The sequence below is a fragment of the Fukomys damarensis genome, unplaced genomic scaffold (genome assembly GCF_012274545.1).
Source record: "Fukomys damarensis isolate Sample0158 unplaced genomic scaffold, DMR_v1.0_HiC HiC_scaffold_5, whole genome shotgun sequence".
Classification (NCBI taxonomy): domain Eukaryota; kingdom Metazoa; phylum Chordata; class Mammalia; order Rodentia; family Bathyergidae; genus Fukomys; species Fukomys damarensis.
Window position 1 is genome coordinate 31,068,826 of NW_022900917.1, and position 20,951 is coordinate 31,089,776.

General features: G+C 35.4%; 1 protein-coding gene across 2 annotated transcripts; it reads left to right on the plus strand.

Moving 5' to 3' along the window:
* The first annotated feature begins 827 nt into the window (after positions 1 to 827).
* On the plus strand, positions 828 to 20,824 carry Zfand1 (zinc finger AN1-type containing 1). Of its 2 annotated transcripts, XM_010641618.2 has the most exons (8): positions 828 to 947; positions 3,362 to 3,404; positions 4,245 to 4,284; positions 6,098 to 6,225; positions 6,314 to 6,405; positions 7,600 to 7,721; positions 19,551 to 19,706; positions 19,806 to 20,823. In XM_010641618.2, exons 1-8 carry the CDS (start codon positions 893 to 895, stop codon positions 19,971 to 19,973), a joined length of 804 nt encoding a protein of 267 aa, XP_010639920.1. In that variant the 5' UTR covers positions 828 to 892; the 3' UTR covers positions 19,974 to 20,823. The 2 variants fall into 2 exon arrangements, with proteins under 2 accessions (XP_010639920.1, XP_033616296.1); XM_033760405.1 differs by lacking the exon at positions 3,362 to 3,404 and having other exon boundaries at positions 828 to 1,018; positions 19,806 to 20,824.
* The last annotated feature ends 127 nt before the right edge of the window (positions 20,825 to 20,951 follow it).

Consider the following 20,951-nt stretch of genomic DNA (forward strand, 5'->3'; position numbering starts at 1 on the left):
CACCCTTCTGCCTTCCACAATGGATATTAATTTGGGAATCCTCAGTTATATAGGATGAATCGAATAGTTCTCAAGTCCCTGTCACCAGTGTAGTTGTTACTCATCTACTCTGACTGTGTCTGGTGTCACGCTGGTGGAATGGCATCTTTTTTACCCCACCTACAAAAGCCTCTCCTTCCTCACTACCTGGGCAGTGCCTCATCTGGCACATGAAGGCTCCCTTAATGAGAATCTCCTGTTTACTCCAAGTCGTGTTAAACGAATTTGTACAAACTGAAGAACTCTGTATGTTCAGTACATACTCGAGACCTCAAGGGTTTGTTTGTTGGTTTGTACCGGGGATCCTACTCTGGACCTTGTGCTTGAGAGGCAGGCGGCAGAACCACTGAGTTAAATCCCCAGCTCTGTGAAAAAAAATTTTAAAGACGAGAAAAAAAACTTTTTAAAAAAAGCATTTATCACTCCATTGCACGGGTATTTACTTCAAACTAATCATAGTAAATTAGTGCAGCATCAAATCATGGACTGAATAAGCAGTGTCCGTCGCTTTTAATTGCTTCTTGCAATTCTTTGTGTCAGGTACTGTGCTGATTCCTGAGGTTATGCTCTTAAATTTTTTTTTAATTCGTTTAAAGTCATTCCCGATTCTTGCGGCGGCACGCACTATTCCAGAATGGCTCAGTTCTTCCGCTCGGAGAAAGACACCCAGAAACCACCGCACCTGTGCTAGAGCCCCTTCGAAGAACAGAGGAACAGCCTAGGATTCTGCTCTTGGGCAGTTTCCGGCCCTCGCCCCGCCCCCACCCGCAGGCCCCGCCCCTGGATCACCCACGCTCCCAGCAGGCACCGCGGTGCAATGTGACCATCCCTCCCCACTTTGCGGCGCCGGGAGATGGCGGAGTTGGACATTGGGCAACACTGTCAGTTGGAGTACTGCAGGCAGCGAGGTGATGCAGCAGTGCCCATCCCGGCTGCGAGAGATCAAGGCCTTGCTTTCGCCCCACGGATGGTGGCGCGGGTGAGGGGAGGCCTCAGGGCGGAGCGGAGTGTGAGGAGCGGGGCGGGTGCGCCCTCCGGGTTCAGCTGGGAGTGTGTTGGTACTTTTTCGGTTGTTGCTGCCCCTGTGGCTTTGGAAGAAACTCGTTGTCTCTCTGGTCTATACGCAGTTTCTGAGGAGTTCACTATGGCTAGTGCTCTTTTCCTGAGAAGGCCACAGAGCGCACACTGCTGGGTCATGGAGCCCTCAAGTCCTTTCTGATGAGCCCCGGCCAAGTGAGGCTGAGGTCCCGGAGATCGAGATTTCCCTCTGGCCTGCCTCTGCTGCTGTCGACGAGCCACTTTCCAGACTTTTTATGTACTTATCTTTTACTCACGTCAGACGAAGGAGTTAGGTGTTGAGACCTGGTGTACACAGCCTCAGATCAGTCTGTGAGAAGCCCTTTGTCAGATTCTGAGAGAGGTGATCACCCTCAAACTTTTCTTTATCATTATCCGCTTCCTGCTCATTTCTTTGATCCTGATTATCGTTATTTGAACAAATATTTATAAAGCATTGATTTTGGTACTGGACTCACATAAAGCTATAAATTACTACAGTCTTTTACACAGAAGAGCTTTCAGACTGCTAAGCTGCATTCTAGAGAGCGTTGACAATATGATGGTGGTCTCTTCCCATTGAACAGAGAGATCTTGTAATACACATAGCCCCTGGTAGAGTAGCACAGGATTCATTATATGGTACTCCTGCAACAGTTAGGTTCTTGAAGTATCCGTATTACACAGACTGCTTCTTTTTTTTTTGTTTTTTTTTCCTCATTGAGTTTATTGGTACATTTTAGGTATACAGTACAGTTATATTCATCATTGGGATCTTGTACCTTTACATGACAGGTCTTGGTTCTCATTTTTTCCCCTTGTCCCTGCCCTCCCTTCACCCCCTTTTTCCCTCCCCATTTACAAACACTCTATTTCCGTTTTTTTCATTTTCTCCTATTTTTTTCTTTTCCCTTATCACAGACTGCTTCTTTGGTACTGGGTTTCATTCCAGATGTGTGCATAAAGTGGGTTATTAAACCCACTTCTATGTAAAGAAAGAATTATTTAGACTTATTCTACAAGCATAATTATCCAGGGATCCCCTTGGGTTACAGTACTATCTATTTTGGGTTAAGATGCCCTGAGGGGTAAGATCTTTTCAACACAATTGTAGCTTTCTTTAAAGAGGGACTGAACAGTACCTTCTGGTTTTCACTTGTAAAAGTGATGCAATTAGATATATCCTCAGCACTACAGTGTAATTTAATATTAAATGTGTTGAAAATTATGTGTAGCAATTAATGCTTAGTTGTCACATCTGAAAATGGATACTTTTACATGCTTTCCAAAAAGTCAGTATCTAATTTAGTGGCTTGGCCCTAATGTAGTTGTTTATCAACTACAAGGAAATAACTCAATAGTTAACTTTAAAAAGTATGGATCCATTTATTGAATTTCAGTAATCTTTTTGAAAGCATATCCACCCAGTGTATTCTGGAGTTAAACATATTCAAAAGAAGTTAGTTGTAATTATTCTTACTAATTATAGTTACTATTTTGTTATTCTGATATTTTACACATATCTCATTTGGATTTTATAATTACTTGCCGATGTAGGTGTGGCCTACAGCATAGATACAGATAGAGACCTATAGATACATATGCATATTCATACATATATACATATGCTTTATGCTTTGTGTGTGTGTATGTTTGTATTTACCTCACTATACCCATTTGTATTAGCTAAAAATAGAGCTTAGGTTTGGGATATGTATATATAACATGCATGGAGGGAGAGATATGTGTACTATACACTATATGCTATATCTCACTCCATATACTATATATATATATATATCCAAAAGCTTACTGTTAAGTAACCTACTTAATAGAGCAATATTAGTAAGCAGTGGAATGACAAACCTCCAGGTTTTTGGATCCATGTTTTCCCTCCAAATGCAGAATTTTTACAATATGAGATCTTCAGAAAGAACACCTATTAAATCTGGAAATACAGGGAAAAGAAAGAAAAGAGAAAAATGCCATCAAAATTATTTTCTCATCTAATAAATTTATTATAAGTAATGTCTACCTCCTATTTACTCACTTCTTTCCAGAGTTAATGAAGTTGTGAAGACTTTTGTTTAGTAATGATTATGTGGTGATATACTAGAAAATTAGTCAAAAAGAAGAGTTCTCCTGCAAAGGAGGGCCAGTCTTTTAAGAAATACTATACTGTATCTCCTTAAAATTCCTTTTCCGTAAGAAAACTAAATCAAAAGCAGATACTGACCAGTGCCTACCACATTTCTTCCAATTTTAGATTTTCTTCCATTTGTATGTGATGGTTGTTCAGGAATATTTTGGTAAGTTAATTTTTTATGTAGGATCTAGGAGTAATGTCAGTGCATATAATACAGGGGTAATTTCCAAAAAGTATAATCATTTGAAATAATTTTAGCCATTAATATATAATAATTACTTGGGGGAAAAAAAGAAACTGACTAGTCATAGGCTCCACTTGTACATATGTGTGACTCATTTTTAAACCTGCAGAAATGGGTGATTCATATGAATTAATGAATAAGGTAAAAATTATTTCATTAATAAATGAAAGGAGCCAAGTTTGTAAATTGCTTAAATTGGATGTCACATGTTCTATGAACATATCACATGCAGGGTAAAACCTGGGTACTAACCAAGGATTTAGGGAAACTTGTAATTAAAATTTCAAATATCAGGCATTTAATTTATTAGAATACTAAATGAACAAATCCACTTCAAAATATAATTCACAAGGATTTCTTAGAAGTAAATAAAAATAATGCATGTTTTTACACCATTAACATTGGAGTACTCTTTGACAATTTATCTCTGATGATCCTTACTGGTTCCTCTAAGAAGAAAAGAAATTGAAAGGTCTATTTGTGTTTTCATGCACTTTAAAGCACTCAAAATGAAGGTAATTTAGAGTAATAAGTTCTTTTACCCATATTGAGAACATTTATGCTTTAAATCTTTAGAGACTATAGATATTCCATCTTTATCTGGCATTTGTTTTACTTTTATATGAAAAGTTATTTATGTAATGTGAGTATAATGTAGCTTAAGGATACCATATTAAAATAGCTTGGTTTGCTGCATTTATCTTGCATTATTTCTTTGCATTTAAATAAAAACTTTTTTTTTTCTTTTAACTTTTGAAGTGTTGAACACAGAAGCAGAGAATCTCATGGTTGTCCTGAGGTATGTGAATTTTCTCTAATCTGATAATGTTTTTTGGTATTCATGTATTTTCATTCAGAATTTGATTAGATTAAAAGCTAGTCAGTGGCTAGAGATTCAAGTTTGATATCCTAAACTGATTAGGTAAAGGGAATTTTGCTTCATTTAATATTATTTTTCTCTTTCTTAAAGAAAAATGTATCTATTTGGTATTTGCAACTTTTTTTATTCTCATAATTCTTATTCCTTAACATTTCTATTTTAGTAGCCCACTTAGCCTTATAATATATGTTTATGAATATATGTTAGAATGAATGCCAAAATATAATCCTTCCATTTCATTATTTCACTGCTGTGTTTATTTTTCACTGGTATCTGGTGGTAGGATTCCTTGTTAGCACGTTTTTCTGGCTCAGTCAGCCTTGGACCACCATAAACAAATTTGTAATCCAGCAATATCCCTATCCTAATTCCAAACAAATTGATAAATTTAAAAGGATAGATAGCAGATAGAAGCCAAATAATACTCATTACTGATAGTGAACAAATTGAATGATGAAGCTTAGCATAGAGCCAAAGAGGTTTGCTGAGGAAACTTAGAATTAGGCTGTCCTAGTCACAGCAATACTGGACCAGGTTAGCCTTCCTGAAAGCAATTCCTTTGTGCGCCTAATGTAAGAATTTTCTTAAACTTGGCAATCAGCTACATTTTTTCACTTATCTTTTAGGCAAAGAGACAGAAAGTTAAACTGAATCACCACATAGTAAGAAGCATTTGTCTCTAACACTGTACAGCTGATGTTTATTCCTGCTTAGCATTTATCAAGCATTTTTCTAGGTATTCTCACATCTGTTCTCTCAGTTATAGAAAATTAAGGATACATGGGTTGAGTCAGAATGTGAGCCTTTGAAGAGATTTATCTGAGGAAAATAAAATCTAACATGGTAGCAGGAAATATTTATATTTTATAAAATTTATTGATATTTCTTACACAGCTTATAAATCTTTCATGTTTTCTTTTTTCTTGTGTCATTTTATTTCTATGAATCTGAAATTACTAGCTCTCAATTAAATAAATAATAATTTTAACATTGGGCCATTGCAAGAAATTTGCAAGGATATTTAAGTTCATTCCTACAAATGTAACTATCATTAATCCAAAGGAATTTCCTCAGATTACAAGTTTTAAGCAATTATTTCTCCAAGCAAAATTTTTCTTTTTTTAGTATTACAAAATCTTGCCTTCCTCTGATCTAATTATAGCACAGAAAGTAATTTATGATTATGAAAATTATCTTTAACTCTGCCTCAATATAATTTTAAAGTATTCTATCCACTAAATAAGGTGTGCAGTCCCCTACAATGGGTATAGAATATAGTCGTGACTTGCCATTTGGAACTGATGAAATGATTGATTACTCAAGCATATTTTCTATAATCCCAGAAATCTGGAGGCAGAGGCAGGAGGATCATTGTGAGTTTGAAGCCAGCCTGGTCTACTTAGTCAGTTCAAGGCCAGCCTGAATTACATAGTAAGACCCTGTCTCAAAAAAAAAAGTGTATTTTATTATGAGGGCCTCTTTCAGCCTATTGCATTGTAGAAGATTAAGAGAAGTCATTTCAACTTGGCATAGAAGATAAATATGCTACAGTATGAAAGTTTAAAATAGCAACACACTATCACACAGCATGATCATTTTTATGTAAGCGTATATAGCTTGATCTAATAAGGCCAAACAAAAATGATATGAATGCTGCATTCCGAAATAGATTTGTAAGTTTGCTCTAAATGTGAACTATAATGCCATTTTTTTTCCTTTTTTACATTTTCAGGTGACTGCAATCAGTGAGAAACCAAAGATAGATACACATGAATCTTACCCGTGCTCATTCAAGGACTGTGCTCAGAGAGAGCTTGTGGCAGTTATATGTCCTTATTGTGAGAAGAATTTTTGCCTAAGGTGGATCACTTAGACTGTTCAAGGTTTATATATCTGTTTAAATTTTATACCAATATATTAAATGGTATCACTCTTATCTTCCTCATAGACACCGTCATCAGTCAGATCATGAGTGTGAAAAGCTAGAGATCCCAACACCTCGTATGACTGCCACTCAAACGCTTGTTAAAGACATTCTTAGTAAGTATCTAGAATTGTTTTGGTGTTCCAGACTGTTCCAGAGCTCCTGCCTCTTAAAGCTACTTACCAGTTATGGAATGTATTACTAACAGGCCTATTGGCAATAACCTGTAAATTAATGACATTCTTGTGATAGTGTTGTCAACAAGACCTTCCTGACCAATGATAATTTGTATGTTGTGAATACCCCATGTGATGGTCTCATTTGCTGGGATGGTTAGATAGGCTTGTTAACCATTATGGCTAGATATGGTATTCATAAAATTGGCATAGTGGATTGCTTTCTGTATAGAATAAACTCTTATAAGCCTATTTGGGTGTGTTATGAATACTCTTTGATAGTATGAGTACCACGAAAAAATAAGTTGACCTAGTTACTTTCTTGTCACTGAGACACAATATCTGACACCCACAACTTTAAGGAGGAAAGATTTATTTTGGCTCACAGATCATAAAGGTTTTAGTCCGTAGTCAGCTAGCTTCAGGGCAGAGCAGTATGGCAGAGGGCCATGCCAGAGAAGAAAAAGCTCATAGCATGGTGGTGAGAAGCAGAGTGATCAGTGGAGGAGGGAGGGAGATATACCCTGCAGGCAACGCCCACAGTGACCCACTTCCTCTTATCAGGCTTCATTTCCCAACCTCACATTTATCTGTAAACCCCCGTAATCTAATCACCTCCCCAAAGCTCCACCTATGAGCTCATGAGCCTTTGGGGGGACATTGAGATGTAAACCGTAGCCATACCCTTGAGTTCGTTTCTCTCTGTCAGTATGTTAGTTCGGCAGAATTTTCATTCTAGATTAAGGTTAGTACTAAATCCTAAATTTTTTTATAGAAGCATTAATGACTACTTCAGATCAAATAGCCTTATATTGGAAAGAAACATAGCAGTGAATTTTGGGCTGTGGATGAAGAGTGCCCTGATGAGTGGTGACAAACGTATGGCACACACGCCTCAGCAGACTGTTAGTTATCCTGGAAAACTGAAGGTTCACGCGCCATTACTGGTTTAGATAAACCTCAGTGAAAATTTTCCATTAGCCATATAAATACTTGCAAAGTGAATGTGGTTTCTGTGCATTTCTATTGTGTGTAATGTATGTATGTTGTGGGATTATAATTAACAAATGTTTTACTATAATACTGCAAAAGGCAAGTTCCTAATATATTTACACGCTTACATTGATTTCTTAGATTCTAAGACAAGAGAGACTGGAAATAAACGACGGAAAGGTGCAAAAAATAGTGAAACAGCTGCAAAGGTTGCATTGATGAAGTTAAAACTGCATGCTGATGGGGATAAGTCATTGCCACAGGTTGGTCTTGGAGACTGAAAACAAAAACATTTCAGATACTCTTGAAATCTCCCTTTTCCCCCTCAAATCAAGTAGCTATTAACCTGAACCTGATACATAGTTATTTCTAATATTATGTGGCTTACGGTTCATATAAATGATACATTTTTTTTTTTAAGTTTTTCACTTTACAGAACCATGTGTGTCCTTCACCTTTTTTCCCCATTTCCACCATGTTTTTAACATTCATCTATGATGATACTTTTAATCTAATTCATCTATTCCATAGTGTGACTCTACATCCCAGTTCATCTAGTCTTGTAATAAAATTCAAATTTTTCCCATCTTTTTTTCTATTATAAACTTTTACAGTGAAGATTCTTACATATGTGTGGAAGGGTTTCTCCAGCACAATCCCTTTAGAATTGCACAATAGAAATTATTTTATGTAACAACTCAATATATACATGCATATATATTGAGATTCCTTGACATACTTTTCATTAAATGATATTTAGGCTTAGTATGTGTTATGTGCTCTAATATTTTTATTCTTTTTTATGTTATTTTAAAGATTAATAATAACTTAGTAGGTTGATTTTCCAACTTATAATGGCTTGATAACCTGGGTTGTGAAGTTCACTCATCTTCAGCTTTACTAGATATTGCCAGCTTCTTATTGTCTGTGTTTATTCTGCTTTATCTCCTTTTTGGAGTGCTTCCAACTATGTCCATCCTTGGCCATTCATTGTTTCATAAAAATTTTCGGATCAGTTTGTCCTGTGAAATTGCAATTTTCATAGAAATTATTCTGAATTTGAAAGACAGTTAACATCTTTAGAACTTTGACTTATTCTAGCAAGCCCATGGTTTATATTTTCAACTTTTCTTGAGGTCTTTTTTGTAAGGTTAAAAATGCTTACCATATACAATTACATACATATCTTTTGCTTAGATTTATTAGGCTTTTAATTATTTTTTCAGTCTTTTTGTTTTTTTGGTACTGGGACAACTTGGGTCCTTGTGCTTGTGAGGCAGGCAGTGGAACCACTGAACTAAATCCCCGGCCCTATTTTTGCAGCCATTGTCAAAATTTTGATGCTTTTTTAAAAAAATCACATTTTCCTATTTGTTATTAGTGGTTGCTGTGTGTAGACCTTTTATCCAACAAATAAATTTGGAATGGTTTTCTTACCTTTTAGATTTTCTGTGTGATCATATCTTCTGCAAATTCCAGTTCTGCTCGGATTTTCTCCAAAATTATCTTTAATCCTCCTTTTATTATTATTGTCTTAGTGCTGAGATCTCCACAACACTGTTGACTTAACATGTTAAAAATATAAGAAGTAGGCATCTTCATCTTTTTTTTTGGTGGTGGTGGTGGTGCTAGAGATTGAATTCAGGCCTTGAGCAAGCTAGACAAGTACTGTACTTGTACTTCAATCCTGAGCTGCATCCCCATTCTTTCATCATGTATCTAACTTCAATGTAAATGTTTCTAAGGATTCATCAACTATTTTGTTTGCTGTAGTCTCTGTCATGCTAACAACACTTCTTTCTGTTCCTAGCTGCTAGGAATTCATATAATAAATGGATATTAGGCTTTACTATAGATTTTTTTTCTTACATCTACTAAGGTGATCATTTTCCCCCTTACCAATGTGATAAATTATATTGATTGGTTTTTCTGTTGTTAAATCAGCCACATAATTCCAGGGTGAACCCCTTGGCTCATAGATGAATATTTTTAAATGCAGTGCTAAATTTATTTGCTAATTTTTTTAAATTTAGTGTTACTTACATGACTTTATATGTACCAACATTATACTCTCTTCTTTGTGTTAGTTGTAAAAGTTAGGATTATAATACTCAGTTTTATAACCTTTAAGTCTGTTACCTTCTTTTAAGGGAGAATTTTGAATACTATTGCAGTGTGTTACATAGCTTTTGGCTTATTTAGATGATGTGTTTCTTTTGAAGTCAATTTTGGTAAATATTTTTCTTAAAAATTCCTTAGATATAGATTTTCCAGTTTGTTGTTATAATATTGTTCATGTTATTCTCTTATAATCCATACTTTCTATTTAGTGTCTAGTCACTCCATTTCATTCTTAATATTTATCGTTTTACTTTTTTTTGTCTCAGTCTTGCTAGAGATGTCTATTTTTTTGTTAGACTTTTTAAAGGATTCATCTATATTTCTGTTTTGTGTTTCAGTATTTTCTGCTCAGAATTTCCTTTGTTCTGCTATTTAGATTTTATGTCATGTTCTTTTTCCAACTTCTCACATAGAATAATGAATGATTTATTTTCAGAGTAGATATGTAGGTTTTTGTTTTTTGTTTTTTGTTTTTGGTATTTTTATTTTGGTACAGTTTCAATCACAGAAGAGTTGCAAGAATAGTACAAAGAACTTTTGCATATTTTTTACCCAAATGCACGATTTATTTACATTTTTCCCTGTTTATTATTTGTAGTCTCTGTCCCTACACATGTGTCTGTGTGTTTGTGTATGTGAGAGAAGATGTGTGTGCTAATTTTTAGTGTCTCTGAGACAGATATGATATTTAAATCTCCCAACACTGGATATGTTGTCAGTTTTTTCTTGTAATTCTAGATGTTTCCTCCGTTGTGTATTATTAGGCATTTATAATTTCTTCGTGTGGTGGATCTTTGTGATTGCACCTCAGATCCTACCTTGAATTATATATTGTTTTACTGGCTTTTTTTTTGGTGAATATTTAACTATTATCTCTTTTTTCATTCTTTTATATTCAACTTTCCTGTGTTGTTTTGTTTTAGGGTGTTCTTGTAAGCAGCATATTGCTGGAATTTTTTTAATTAAGTTTGATAGTATCTCTCTTTTATAGGTGAGTTAAATTCATTTATATTTATTGTGACTACTGACATATTTGATTGTATTTCTTCTATTTTATATTTTCTGCTCACTGTCTTTATTTTTTTATTTTCTGTCACCTTTTTTCTTGTATAAATTTTCTATATCCCCTCTTATTTTACTGGTTTGGAAGCCATTGATTTGTTTTCTGTTTTTAATAATTATCCATAATCACTTTTTCACTTTAAAAAATTTTTATTACATGTTTTTAAAAATTGGAAAAGTAGTACATTTAAGAAATGTAACTATTGGATGTGTGTAAAAAAAAAAAATAAAGGCACATTCCTTGTCCATTGTGCATTTTTATCCCCTTCAAGTAGTAATTCTCAACTCAGGATGATCTTGGCAAGGTGTAAAGATGTTTTGATTATTACAAGTAGGAACTCGTTGCTACTGGTATCTAATGGATAGAGAGCAGGATTTTTACTAAGCATCCTGTTGTGCACAGGAAAGTGCAGTAGAATTTTCTGGTCCAAAATGTTCCTACTCGGCTGGAACACTTGACTATCCTATGCAAGGCTGAGTTTAGTATCTAGCATTACAAAATACAAAGGACAAAAAAAAAAGTTAGCACCGATATAGTTGAGAACACCTACCCAAAATTACTTTGTAGTTCTTTTTGTTGCTTAAAATATGATAGTGAAAACTAATAGGATTTGACTTTGTTCTAGGTACTGTTTTGATGTTTCGTCCTTATAATTAACTAATGACATATGTATTATTGCAGATGAGGAAACTGAGGTACAAAAACAGATTGAGTTACTTGCCAGTAATATAAGTTGTAAAGAGAATTGCATATTGAAACAAGGCTTCAGAGACTATTTTCTTAACAGTATCAGGCTCAGCAGTATCTTAGGGAACATTCCCCAAGTTTGTACATAGCTTATCCCCCTTAGCACTAATGTTTCTGTATGTTTGTCTAAAGAGAGATACATGGATGCAAATGCATATATATATATATACACACACATGCACTTCTATAGGTCTTATATAGAGGATTATTACATCCAAATAATTTTAAAACTCAGTATTTTCATATTATAACTTTGGGTCAAGTTTCAGAACAAATGACAAGCTCCAAAAGATGATGTTAAAGAATATGAAAAGTAAGAGATAATGCAGCATGGTCTTAGGCAGAATGTGCTTTTTTGTTGTTTGTTTGTTTTGAGAAAGGGTCTCGCTATGTAGTTGAGACTGACCTGGAACTCACTATGTTGCCCAGGCTGGTCTCCATCTCAAAGTGATCCTCCTGCCTCAGCCTCCCAAGTGCTGGGATTACAGGCATGCACCACCACACCCAGCCAGAATGTGCTTTTTACCTCCCTCCCTTAGCACAGGATGTATGCTGAGAATAATATAGTGAGAATTTGGCTCATTTTTAAAAAGGCCTCTGCCTTTTTCATGAGGATTTTTTATCCTGTTTACCTTTTCTACCTGGGAATTCTATCTACCCCCTGCTCATGAGATGCCAGTAGCAAGTACATAACCTCTTCAGTATATTCTGGAGTGATTTCTGTGAAGTTAGGTGAAGTAAAATTTAATTTCTAATCAACATCTATTAGCCAGCCCAGATTTTAAGCTTGACTCTGAATAGTTCCTGAACAATTTACTTCGGCTTTGCTTTAAATAACATATATGAATTTGGAGTGAAATATTTTTATATTATCTTCCTAATAATCTTTATATGTCTTTTCATTTATTCGGATCATGTTTTATTACCTTATTATTCTTTTTTACTTTTGTACCAGGGGTTGATCTCAGAGACTTCCATCCCAAGTCCTTTTTTTTCCTTTTTTTGGTATCGGGAGACCGAACTCAGAACCTTGCATTTGCAAGACAAGTGGCAGCACCACTGAGCTAAATTCCCAACCCCCAACTCCTTTTTATTTTTAATTTTGAGACATGATCTCGCTAAATTGCCCGGGGTGGGCTTGAACCTGGAGTCTTTCCTCCCTAGTCTCAAGAGCACTGCACTTATAAACCTGCAGCATCGCACTCAGCTTTCTTCCTTATTTTTATCACTAATTATTTTATGGTTTTTGTTTTCACTTTGAATAGAATATTTCCCCCTACCACTATACTAATATACAAGGGGAAAAGTTTTGATTTCTGTGTACATTTTATTTAGCCATTTTATCAAATTTTTAAATTAATTTTAGGGTTCTTTTTATTACTGCTGTCTTCAGTTTCCTAGGTATGTAGTTACTGCCATTAACAAATAAGGATTTTTTTTTTCTTTTTCAATCTTGTATGGTATTCTATCCTGATTAATACAAGAAGCTTGACTTGCATAGTTTCCTAGGTATGTAGTTACTGCCATTAACAAATAAGGATTTTTTTTTCTTTTTCAATCTTGTATGGTATTCTATCCTGATTAATACAAGAAGCTTGACTTGCTTTATCTAGTTAAATACCTCCCATCTCATTTTCTTCAGTAACATGATTTTTAATTCTAGCTGTTTATACCAGCTTTTTTTTTTTTTAACTTTCTCCTTCCCTTTGGGCTCATTTTATTTTTGTTAAAGTACATTCTTCTCTAGTTAATTCAATAAAGGTCTTTGGTGTTAAACTATTACTCTTTTTTATCTGAACAAAAAAATGCTTATTTTTGCCCTCACTTGTGGTTAATTATATGTTAGACTTTCTCAACTCTTTCCATTTACTATTCATTAGCCTCTGTCCTCTATAGTTAAAGAACCATCTGTTGGTGGCCTTATTCTCACTTTATGAATAATTTGTCTTTTTTGGTACTTTTAAGACTTTGTTTTTTGATACTGGGAATTGAACTCAGGACCTTGTGCTTGCCAGGCAGGTGCTGTGCTGCTCTGTATCTAGGCATCTATTAATTTATTCTGAATTCTCCATTTTACTAGAGTACAGGTTCTCAATGTAGTTACTAATAATCTGGATTTTGACAAAGTCCATTGTGATTTCACCTTTTACATTGTTTTTTTGTTTTGTTTTGTTTTGTTTTTGAGACAGGGTCTCACTATGTAGTTGAGACTGACTTGGAACTCACTGTGTAGCTCAGGCTGGTCTTGAATTCACAGAGATCCTCCTGCTGCCTCAGTCTCCCGAATGCTGGGATTACAGATGTGCGCCACCATGCCCAGTTTGCATTTGTAATTGCATTGATTAGGATCTTTTCTTTACTTATTTTGGTAAGATTACCTAGTGGTTTATCTATTTTTATTCTTTCCTCTGATTCATTAATTATTTGTACTGTTTTTTAGTCGCTATTTCATTAATTTCTGATCTAAACTTTATAATTTTCTTCCTTGTACTAGCCTTGCATTTGGATTCTTCTTGCTTTTCTAGGACCTTGAGGTGCACCATTAGGTTATTCGGAGTCAATCTGTTTTTCTGATGTGGGCTTTCACAGCTATAAAACCTCCCTCCTAGGACTGCCTTCATTGTGTCCCATTGGTTGGAGTATTTTGTACTGGCATTATTGTTTCATTCTTGGAGCCAATTTCTTCTTTGATTTCTCTATATTTAATTCATGGTTCCTAGTTTCATTGCAGTATGATTTGATAATATGCATGGGATAATGTCAATTCTTTTGCATTTAATTAAGCATGCTTTATGGGCTAGCATGTGGTCTGTTTTGGAGAAATTCGCATGTGCTACTGAGAAGAATGTATTCTGTTGTTATTGGGTGAAACACTAAATAACTGTTAAGTCCATTTGTTCGAAGGTTTAGTTCAACTATAATTTTTTTTTCTTTTTTTTTTTTTTTTTTTGTCTAGTTGATCTAGTTGGGTGTTAAGGTCACCCATTATAATTGTGTTGTTGTCTGTCTGATTTTTTGTTTGTTTGTTTGTTTTTGTACCAGGGATTGAACTTGGGACCTTGAGTTTAAAACAGGCGGTGGAACCACTAAACTAAATCCCCAGCTCCTCTGTCTGATTTTTATATGTCCAATAGTGTTTGTTTTATGAAGTTGGGTGTGCTGGTGTTTGATGCATATATGTTTATGATTGTTATATTTTCCTATTAAATTGTTCACTAAATCAATATGTTAATAACCTACTTTGCCTCTGCTGATCAGTTTTGGCTTAAAATCCACTCTGTCTGAATTAGGATAGCTGTGTCTACGGCCATACCACCCTGCACGCGCCCGATCTCGTCTGAATTAGGATAGCTGTGCCTGCTGTTTTCCAGGTTCTGGTGCATGGGATATTGTTTTCCATCCTTTGGTTTTTAATCTATGCATTTCTTATTTGATTAAATGTGTTTCCAGTATACTGCATATCATCAAGTTTTCTTGATCATCTCTGCCAATCTGTCTCTTGACTGGGGAAATGAGACCCTTCACATTTAAGAGTTATTATTGCAGGTTACTGACTTATTCCTGTCATTGCATTAGTTTCTGTTGCCCCACCCCACCCTTCTGCTTTGCTGTTCACCTTGCCTGATGTATTCATTCTATTAGAGTTTTTGGCATTGTTGGCTTCATTGTCTCTTTCTAGGATATCTTTGAGAATTTTTGTGGTGCTGGTTTGGTGGTCATGAGTTTTTTTGGTTTTTTTGTTTGTTTGTTTTTGTCATGGAAATACTTATTTTTCCATCAGTTTTGAAAGAATGTTTTGCAGGATATCTAGGTCTAGGTGTTTTCTTTTAGGGCTTGAAATATTTTACTTCAACTTCTCCAGACCTTGAAGGTTTGTGTTGAGAGATATGCTATAATTCTAATGGGTTTATCTTTGTAAGTGATTTCGTTGCTTTACTCTAACTGCTTTCAAAATTCTGTCCCTATGTTGGATTTTTGGCATTTTGACTGTGATGTGAAATGGAGAGGTTCTCTTTGGATCATGGCTATGTTGGGTTCTCTGCATGTTTAAGTCTTTCCCAACATTTGGAAATTTTTCTGTTATTTCTGAAAACAGGTTTTTTTATACCCTTTGTGCTGTCTTCTGATTTTCCACATATTCCAGTTAATTTAGATTAGTCTTTGTGTCATCTAGCAGCTGTTGTATCCTTTTCTCATGTTCTCTTATTGTTTCTAAGATACCTCTGAGTAACCAGTCTTTGCAAGCGTCCCTATCTCCTGTTTATTTTCTGCCCTAACTGTGGTCACTTCTGCTGTCCATACTTTCAATGTAATTTTTAACCTTCTGGATTTTTGTTTGTAACTTTCTCATGGACTCTAGTTCTTTCAGGTCAAAATGGTTATCCGGGTATTGGCATACAGAGAAAACCCATTAATAGCAACAACTATGCAACCCCAGCAATATCAAGTGAGTTAGCAATAGTGACATCCAAGACAAAGTGGATATTAACTTACCATAAGAACTAATAATGTGGGCAACTCACTTTCCTGTTCCTATTCTGTCTCTCTTAGGTAAAAGCTATCTTTTTCTCAATAAACTTTTCCTACTGTTAAAAAAAAAAAGAACTAATAATGTACCACCCTTAGCCTTAGAAAAGTAATCTACAATTACAGCATAAAGCTTAAGATAAACCAAATACTGACATACAGCAAAGGTCTACTAAATGCAGTGAATTATCCTCCTGACGATAGAACTATTCTCTTGACTATAGCATTCAATACTAGTAACATAGATTTAATTGTCTAACAATTAATAAAGCTTAGTAATTATGCTGTTAAAGATATAAAGGGTTGGGAATGGGAGTATGCCAAAAAGACAAATGGAAAAATTAAACATGGGGAGATGAGAAAGAGAGAAAAGTGAGACATAGCATCCTATTACAGAGTAAAGGATATTTATAGAATTAGATAAAGGTAACGGGGGAAAAAAGGGCAAGAAATAGAATAAAATGAAAGACTGTGGAGAACAAAAAATGGGCATAAAATAACTAGGAATGGGGGGGAGTCCATAAATTAAAAAACAAAGCAAAACTGTTCTTTTCTGTATTTTTGAGTGAGTAATTTCCATTTAAGATCTACAGTTTAGGAGTCCAGCAAGTTTTTCTCTACCTAGTCATGTGGCCTATGTTTTTGTGAATTGTACCCTATTCCAGAGCCCCCTCTGTTTATCCTAGGCTGTGGCAGTATCCACACCAAGATATGTTCTTGCTCACATAGGTGAATAGAAAAGGCCGTCAGACCTCAGATTTGTGCTACATGTAGGCAGCAGGGCGAGGCTTCAAAGTTCCCAGCAGGCACTTTCAGACCTTGCTGTTTCTGAGTACAACTCAAGCTGGGCCTGGCTTCTCACCATGGTTGAGGGTGAGGCCCATGTCCTTCCCCGCCTGCATTTAAAATTCTCATAGAATCTCTTTCTAGCATTCTCCCTTCCAAGGCTGTCTTCATGGCTCTCTCTCTCTCACCAAGTTACTGTGGGAAAGTAATACTGCAGTCCTGCAGTGAAGTTGTTTTTAAGTTGTTCTGAGTCCCAGATTTAAATAATCAAGCCCCTTCCCAAAGTAGCACCTGATCAAGCACTCTGGTTATTTGGCAGGCACCTCTGCTTGAATCCCTCTCTGGCCATTGCCTGCTGTGTGGAGAGATTCCTCTCAGAGCAAAATCCTGCAGTTTTGTTTTGTTTTTTGTTTTTGTCTATGGGCTCTGCTGCCTTTTCTTTCTGTATCTCCAGCCCTGAGTGCTTACCTTGCTTCTGGGAAGCCCATTTCCCCTCCCCATGAGTCACAAGAACCAGAGAGAGTCCAAGTTGTTTTTTGTTTTGTTTTGTTTTGTTTTCCTCTATGTTGTGACCCATCTGCTCAACTTCTCTGTATCCTCTAATTTTTCTTGTCAATTCTCTTCAGATTTCTGGTGATCTGCTTTTCTTCTTTTATTCTTTGGATATTTATATCTTGTTTCACTTCTACTTTTTCCAGTTTCAGAGCTTCTTATTCCTTTTTATGGATATTATTCCTTAATTTATCTCTTTGTACACGTGACATAATTTACTTTAATGTCTTATGTTCACTTTTCATTTTCCCATGATAGGTTTATCTTCAATTTGTATTAAATTTTAGTTTATTGACTCCACATGTTCATGTTGAATAAGAGGTTCTTTATGTATTTCTTTCCTCCTTACACACAGTCCCAGTATAGCAATTTAGTGTTTTTTCCCCTAGCTTGCCCACGCAGAACTTCATTCAAATACAGATTTGAGATAAGAAGTTTATATTTCTGCTCAACAGAAATTTGTAGATTATTACAGATGCACTTACTGAACTGAAGACCTCAGCTTTATTCACCATTGCAAGGTTTTTGAGGGCTTTTTGTTTTTGTTTTTGTTTTTGGTACCAGGGATTGAACTTGGGACCTTGCCTTTGCAAGGCAAGCGGCAGAACCAGCTAAATCCCCAGCCCACCTATGTTTTTCTGCTTTCCTAAATACTGACATGTATATGTGGTGGCCCAAGTCAGCACTGAGCAGTCACTCTCCTTTCCTAGAGCCCAAGTTGCACACCAGCCTCTGCCTCCTAGCAGTGAAGTGACTTGGGAACTGATCTTCATCTTGATGCAGATTCCCATTCACCCCCAGTCTGACCTTTTATTACTTCCTTCTCTTCTGGAGCCCTGATGGCTAGTGCTTCATTTTTTATCTCAGACGTATTTATCTTTTTTAAAAAAAATATGAGATTATTATATCTTTTTTATTTCCTCTTAATATTTATGCTTTTATTTGTTTTTTGTAGCACATCTGTTTGATTACAGAATTGGCCCCAAAGCTTGGACTTTCCAGTGATTTTTTTTGTTTGTTTTTTTTTCAAGTACTTATTATTTGTAACACCACTGATCTTCAAGATATCTAAATGCCTTAGTGAAAAGATGGGAATTAGAGTTATATCAAAATTTTTATTGAAGCAGGAATTCTGTAAAGCCAGTACTTTTTAAAGCAGCTTTTAGGAATGAGGAAAGAGACTTTTCTTCCCATTATTTCTTTCCAGCATTCACTTTGTTTTGCTTTTGAGACAGGGTCTTACTATGTTGACCAGCCTTGCCTCGAACTCTCAATCCTCCCACATCAGCCTGCCAAATGTAGCTGGGATTATGGGGGTGTGACAATCCTATATTTCCCTCATCTGTTAATCAAAAAAATACAGTATGAGGAGGCAGGGTATAGAATACTAGAGAAACCATCTCTGAATTCCTATGTTTTGTTAATGAAGTATTTACCTGGGGTTTTTTGGCTTTTTTAAAAATTCTGCTGTCTCTTAATATGTAGTAAAGTCATTCTCATGGAAAGAAATGTTATATATATCAAGAATCCTATCCTTGGAAGTGACAGAAACTTGATTCCAAATAGTAGAATAAAATAAATTTGTTAGCTGGGCATAGTGGTGTGGGTCTGTAACTCTATCTCTGTTGGAGCCTGACGAGAAATTTAAGTTTGAGGCCAACTTCGGTAATTTAGGGAGACCCTGTCTCAAAGCAAAAAATAAATAAATACAAAGGAATGGGACTCATTATGCTAAAAGTGTCCACCCATTTTCTTAAATTCTTACTTTATATGTTGAATTAATTTTTTCCACTTTTAAGCTATTTTTTCCATATTGAATCAACAATGGCTAAGGGATATTAGTGATAATGATAGACAACTTCAGATGTAAATTAACAGGACTTTTAAAGCTCAGAAAAAGCCAGGTGTGGTGGTGTCCCCTGTAATCACACCACTCAAGAGGCTGAGGTATGAGTGTCAAAAGTGTGAGGCCAGGCTGGGCTACATAAGGGGACCCTGTCAAACTCAGAAATAAAGAGAGCTACATCCAGTTTTTGAACATAAAATATTAGGAAAATACCTTGATTGGCCCAAGCCGAGTCACATACGTACCTATGTTTAAATAGTTTTCCCTTGCCAGGGTCTTGGGTTTTACGCCCACACATTTAGGTGGATGCTAATATGCTCTGATTCCCCCTGAAACTTACATCACTAGATGGTAACCTGCTCTAACCAGAAGAAAAGAAGGGGTACCATCGGACATACATAGATGTCTTACTTCTTACATAATCTGTATTTTAACTTTTTGTTTTTGCAGGCAGAAAGAATTTACTTTCAGGTTTTCTTACCTAAGGGGAGCAAAGACAAGAGCAAACCTATGTTCTTTTGCCACCGATGGAGCATTGGAAAGGCGATAGACTTTGCAGCTTCACTTGCCAGTCTTAAAAATGACAATAACAAGTTAACAGCTAAGGTAACATCTAGTCATAATAATTTTCCCCTAAAAGTTTTAGGATATTCTGTGCAAACAGCATTTATTTATTACAGTGTGATGTTATTCCTCTCTCAACAGAAGTTAAGGCTGTGTCATATTTCTTCAGGAGAAGCCTTACCTTTGGATCATACTTTGGAAACCTGGATTGCTAAGGAGGATTGTCCTTTATATAATGGTGGAAATATTATTTTGGAATATTTAAATGATGATGAACAGTCTTTAAAAAATGTTGATTCTTACTTGTAAAAGTAATTCAAAGTTAAGCCAGAAATCACAAGGAAAATACTATGTATCTGTTTAGTCAGTTTCTTTTACCACAGAAACTATTGATTTTTTAAAGGTTGCTTTTTAATTTATTTCCAGTATGTCATAATTCACATTATCAGTTTTCTGTTACCTTTTGAGTTTTTGTGTTTTAAGGTTTATACTAATAATTGTTAGCAAATTCTTACATATAATTAGCTTTTTTTTTAGGTTATGCCTTGGAAATATCGGTATAGGTATACTGACATACACACATGATATATATGTGTACATACAGTTGGGTAATGCCAGCTATTGCTTGGCTGTGGCAGTGCTTCCTGTCATCTTCCCTTCAGGATATAAACTGCAAAGCTAACCCCTGTTGGGGACTTTCCCATTCTTTTGACAGAGGAAGAAGATGGCAGATGTTTCACTTGAATCTTAATTGACACTTGGTCAAGCCTAGTATAATTGGGCCAGAATGTATAACCTTATAAATTGACGTTTATATGAGTTATTGAAGCTTAGAGGTCATATCATTCAGTTTTTCTAAATTTTTGAATTCAGGTGTTCGATAGGAAAATTATGTTCTTGGTATCACCTAACTATAATAGGGCAAATTTCTGATAAAAGTCCTCCTCAATTTGGAGTCACCTTTTATGTTTGTGTGAATGTATTACAAATGAGAAGAAAGACGAAACAGTTCACCTTCATTATAGTTTCTGTATATATCAAAGCAACGCATATGTTGAAAGCAATACTATTTTACCAGCAAATTGAAATAAATACTCCTGACTGGTAGTTTCTGTCTATACCCAATAAAGATCTATGTAGAAGGAATAGATATTATTTCTATTTGTTCTTTGTCCCTTTTCTGTTCCAGTTATCATGGACATGTACAGTAATTTTGGGTTTATTTACAAGAATAAACTCAGAGTGTTCATTTGGTATATTTCATCTCGTATTCTTCATATTCTCATG

Coding starts and splice junctions, on each gene's coding strand:
- Zfand1 (XM_010641618.2), top strand. CDS start 893: ATGGCGGAGTTGGACATTGGGCAACACTGTCAGTTGGAGTACTGCAGG. Junction 948..3,361: donor GGAGTACTGCAGGCAGCGAG/GTGATGCAGCAG, acceptor TTCCAATTTTAG/ATTTTCTTCCATTTGTATGT. Junction 3,405..4,244: donor GGTTGTTCAGGAATATTTTG/GTAAGTTAATTT, acceptor TAACTTTTGAAG/TGTTGAACACAGAAGCAGAG.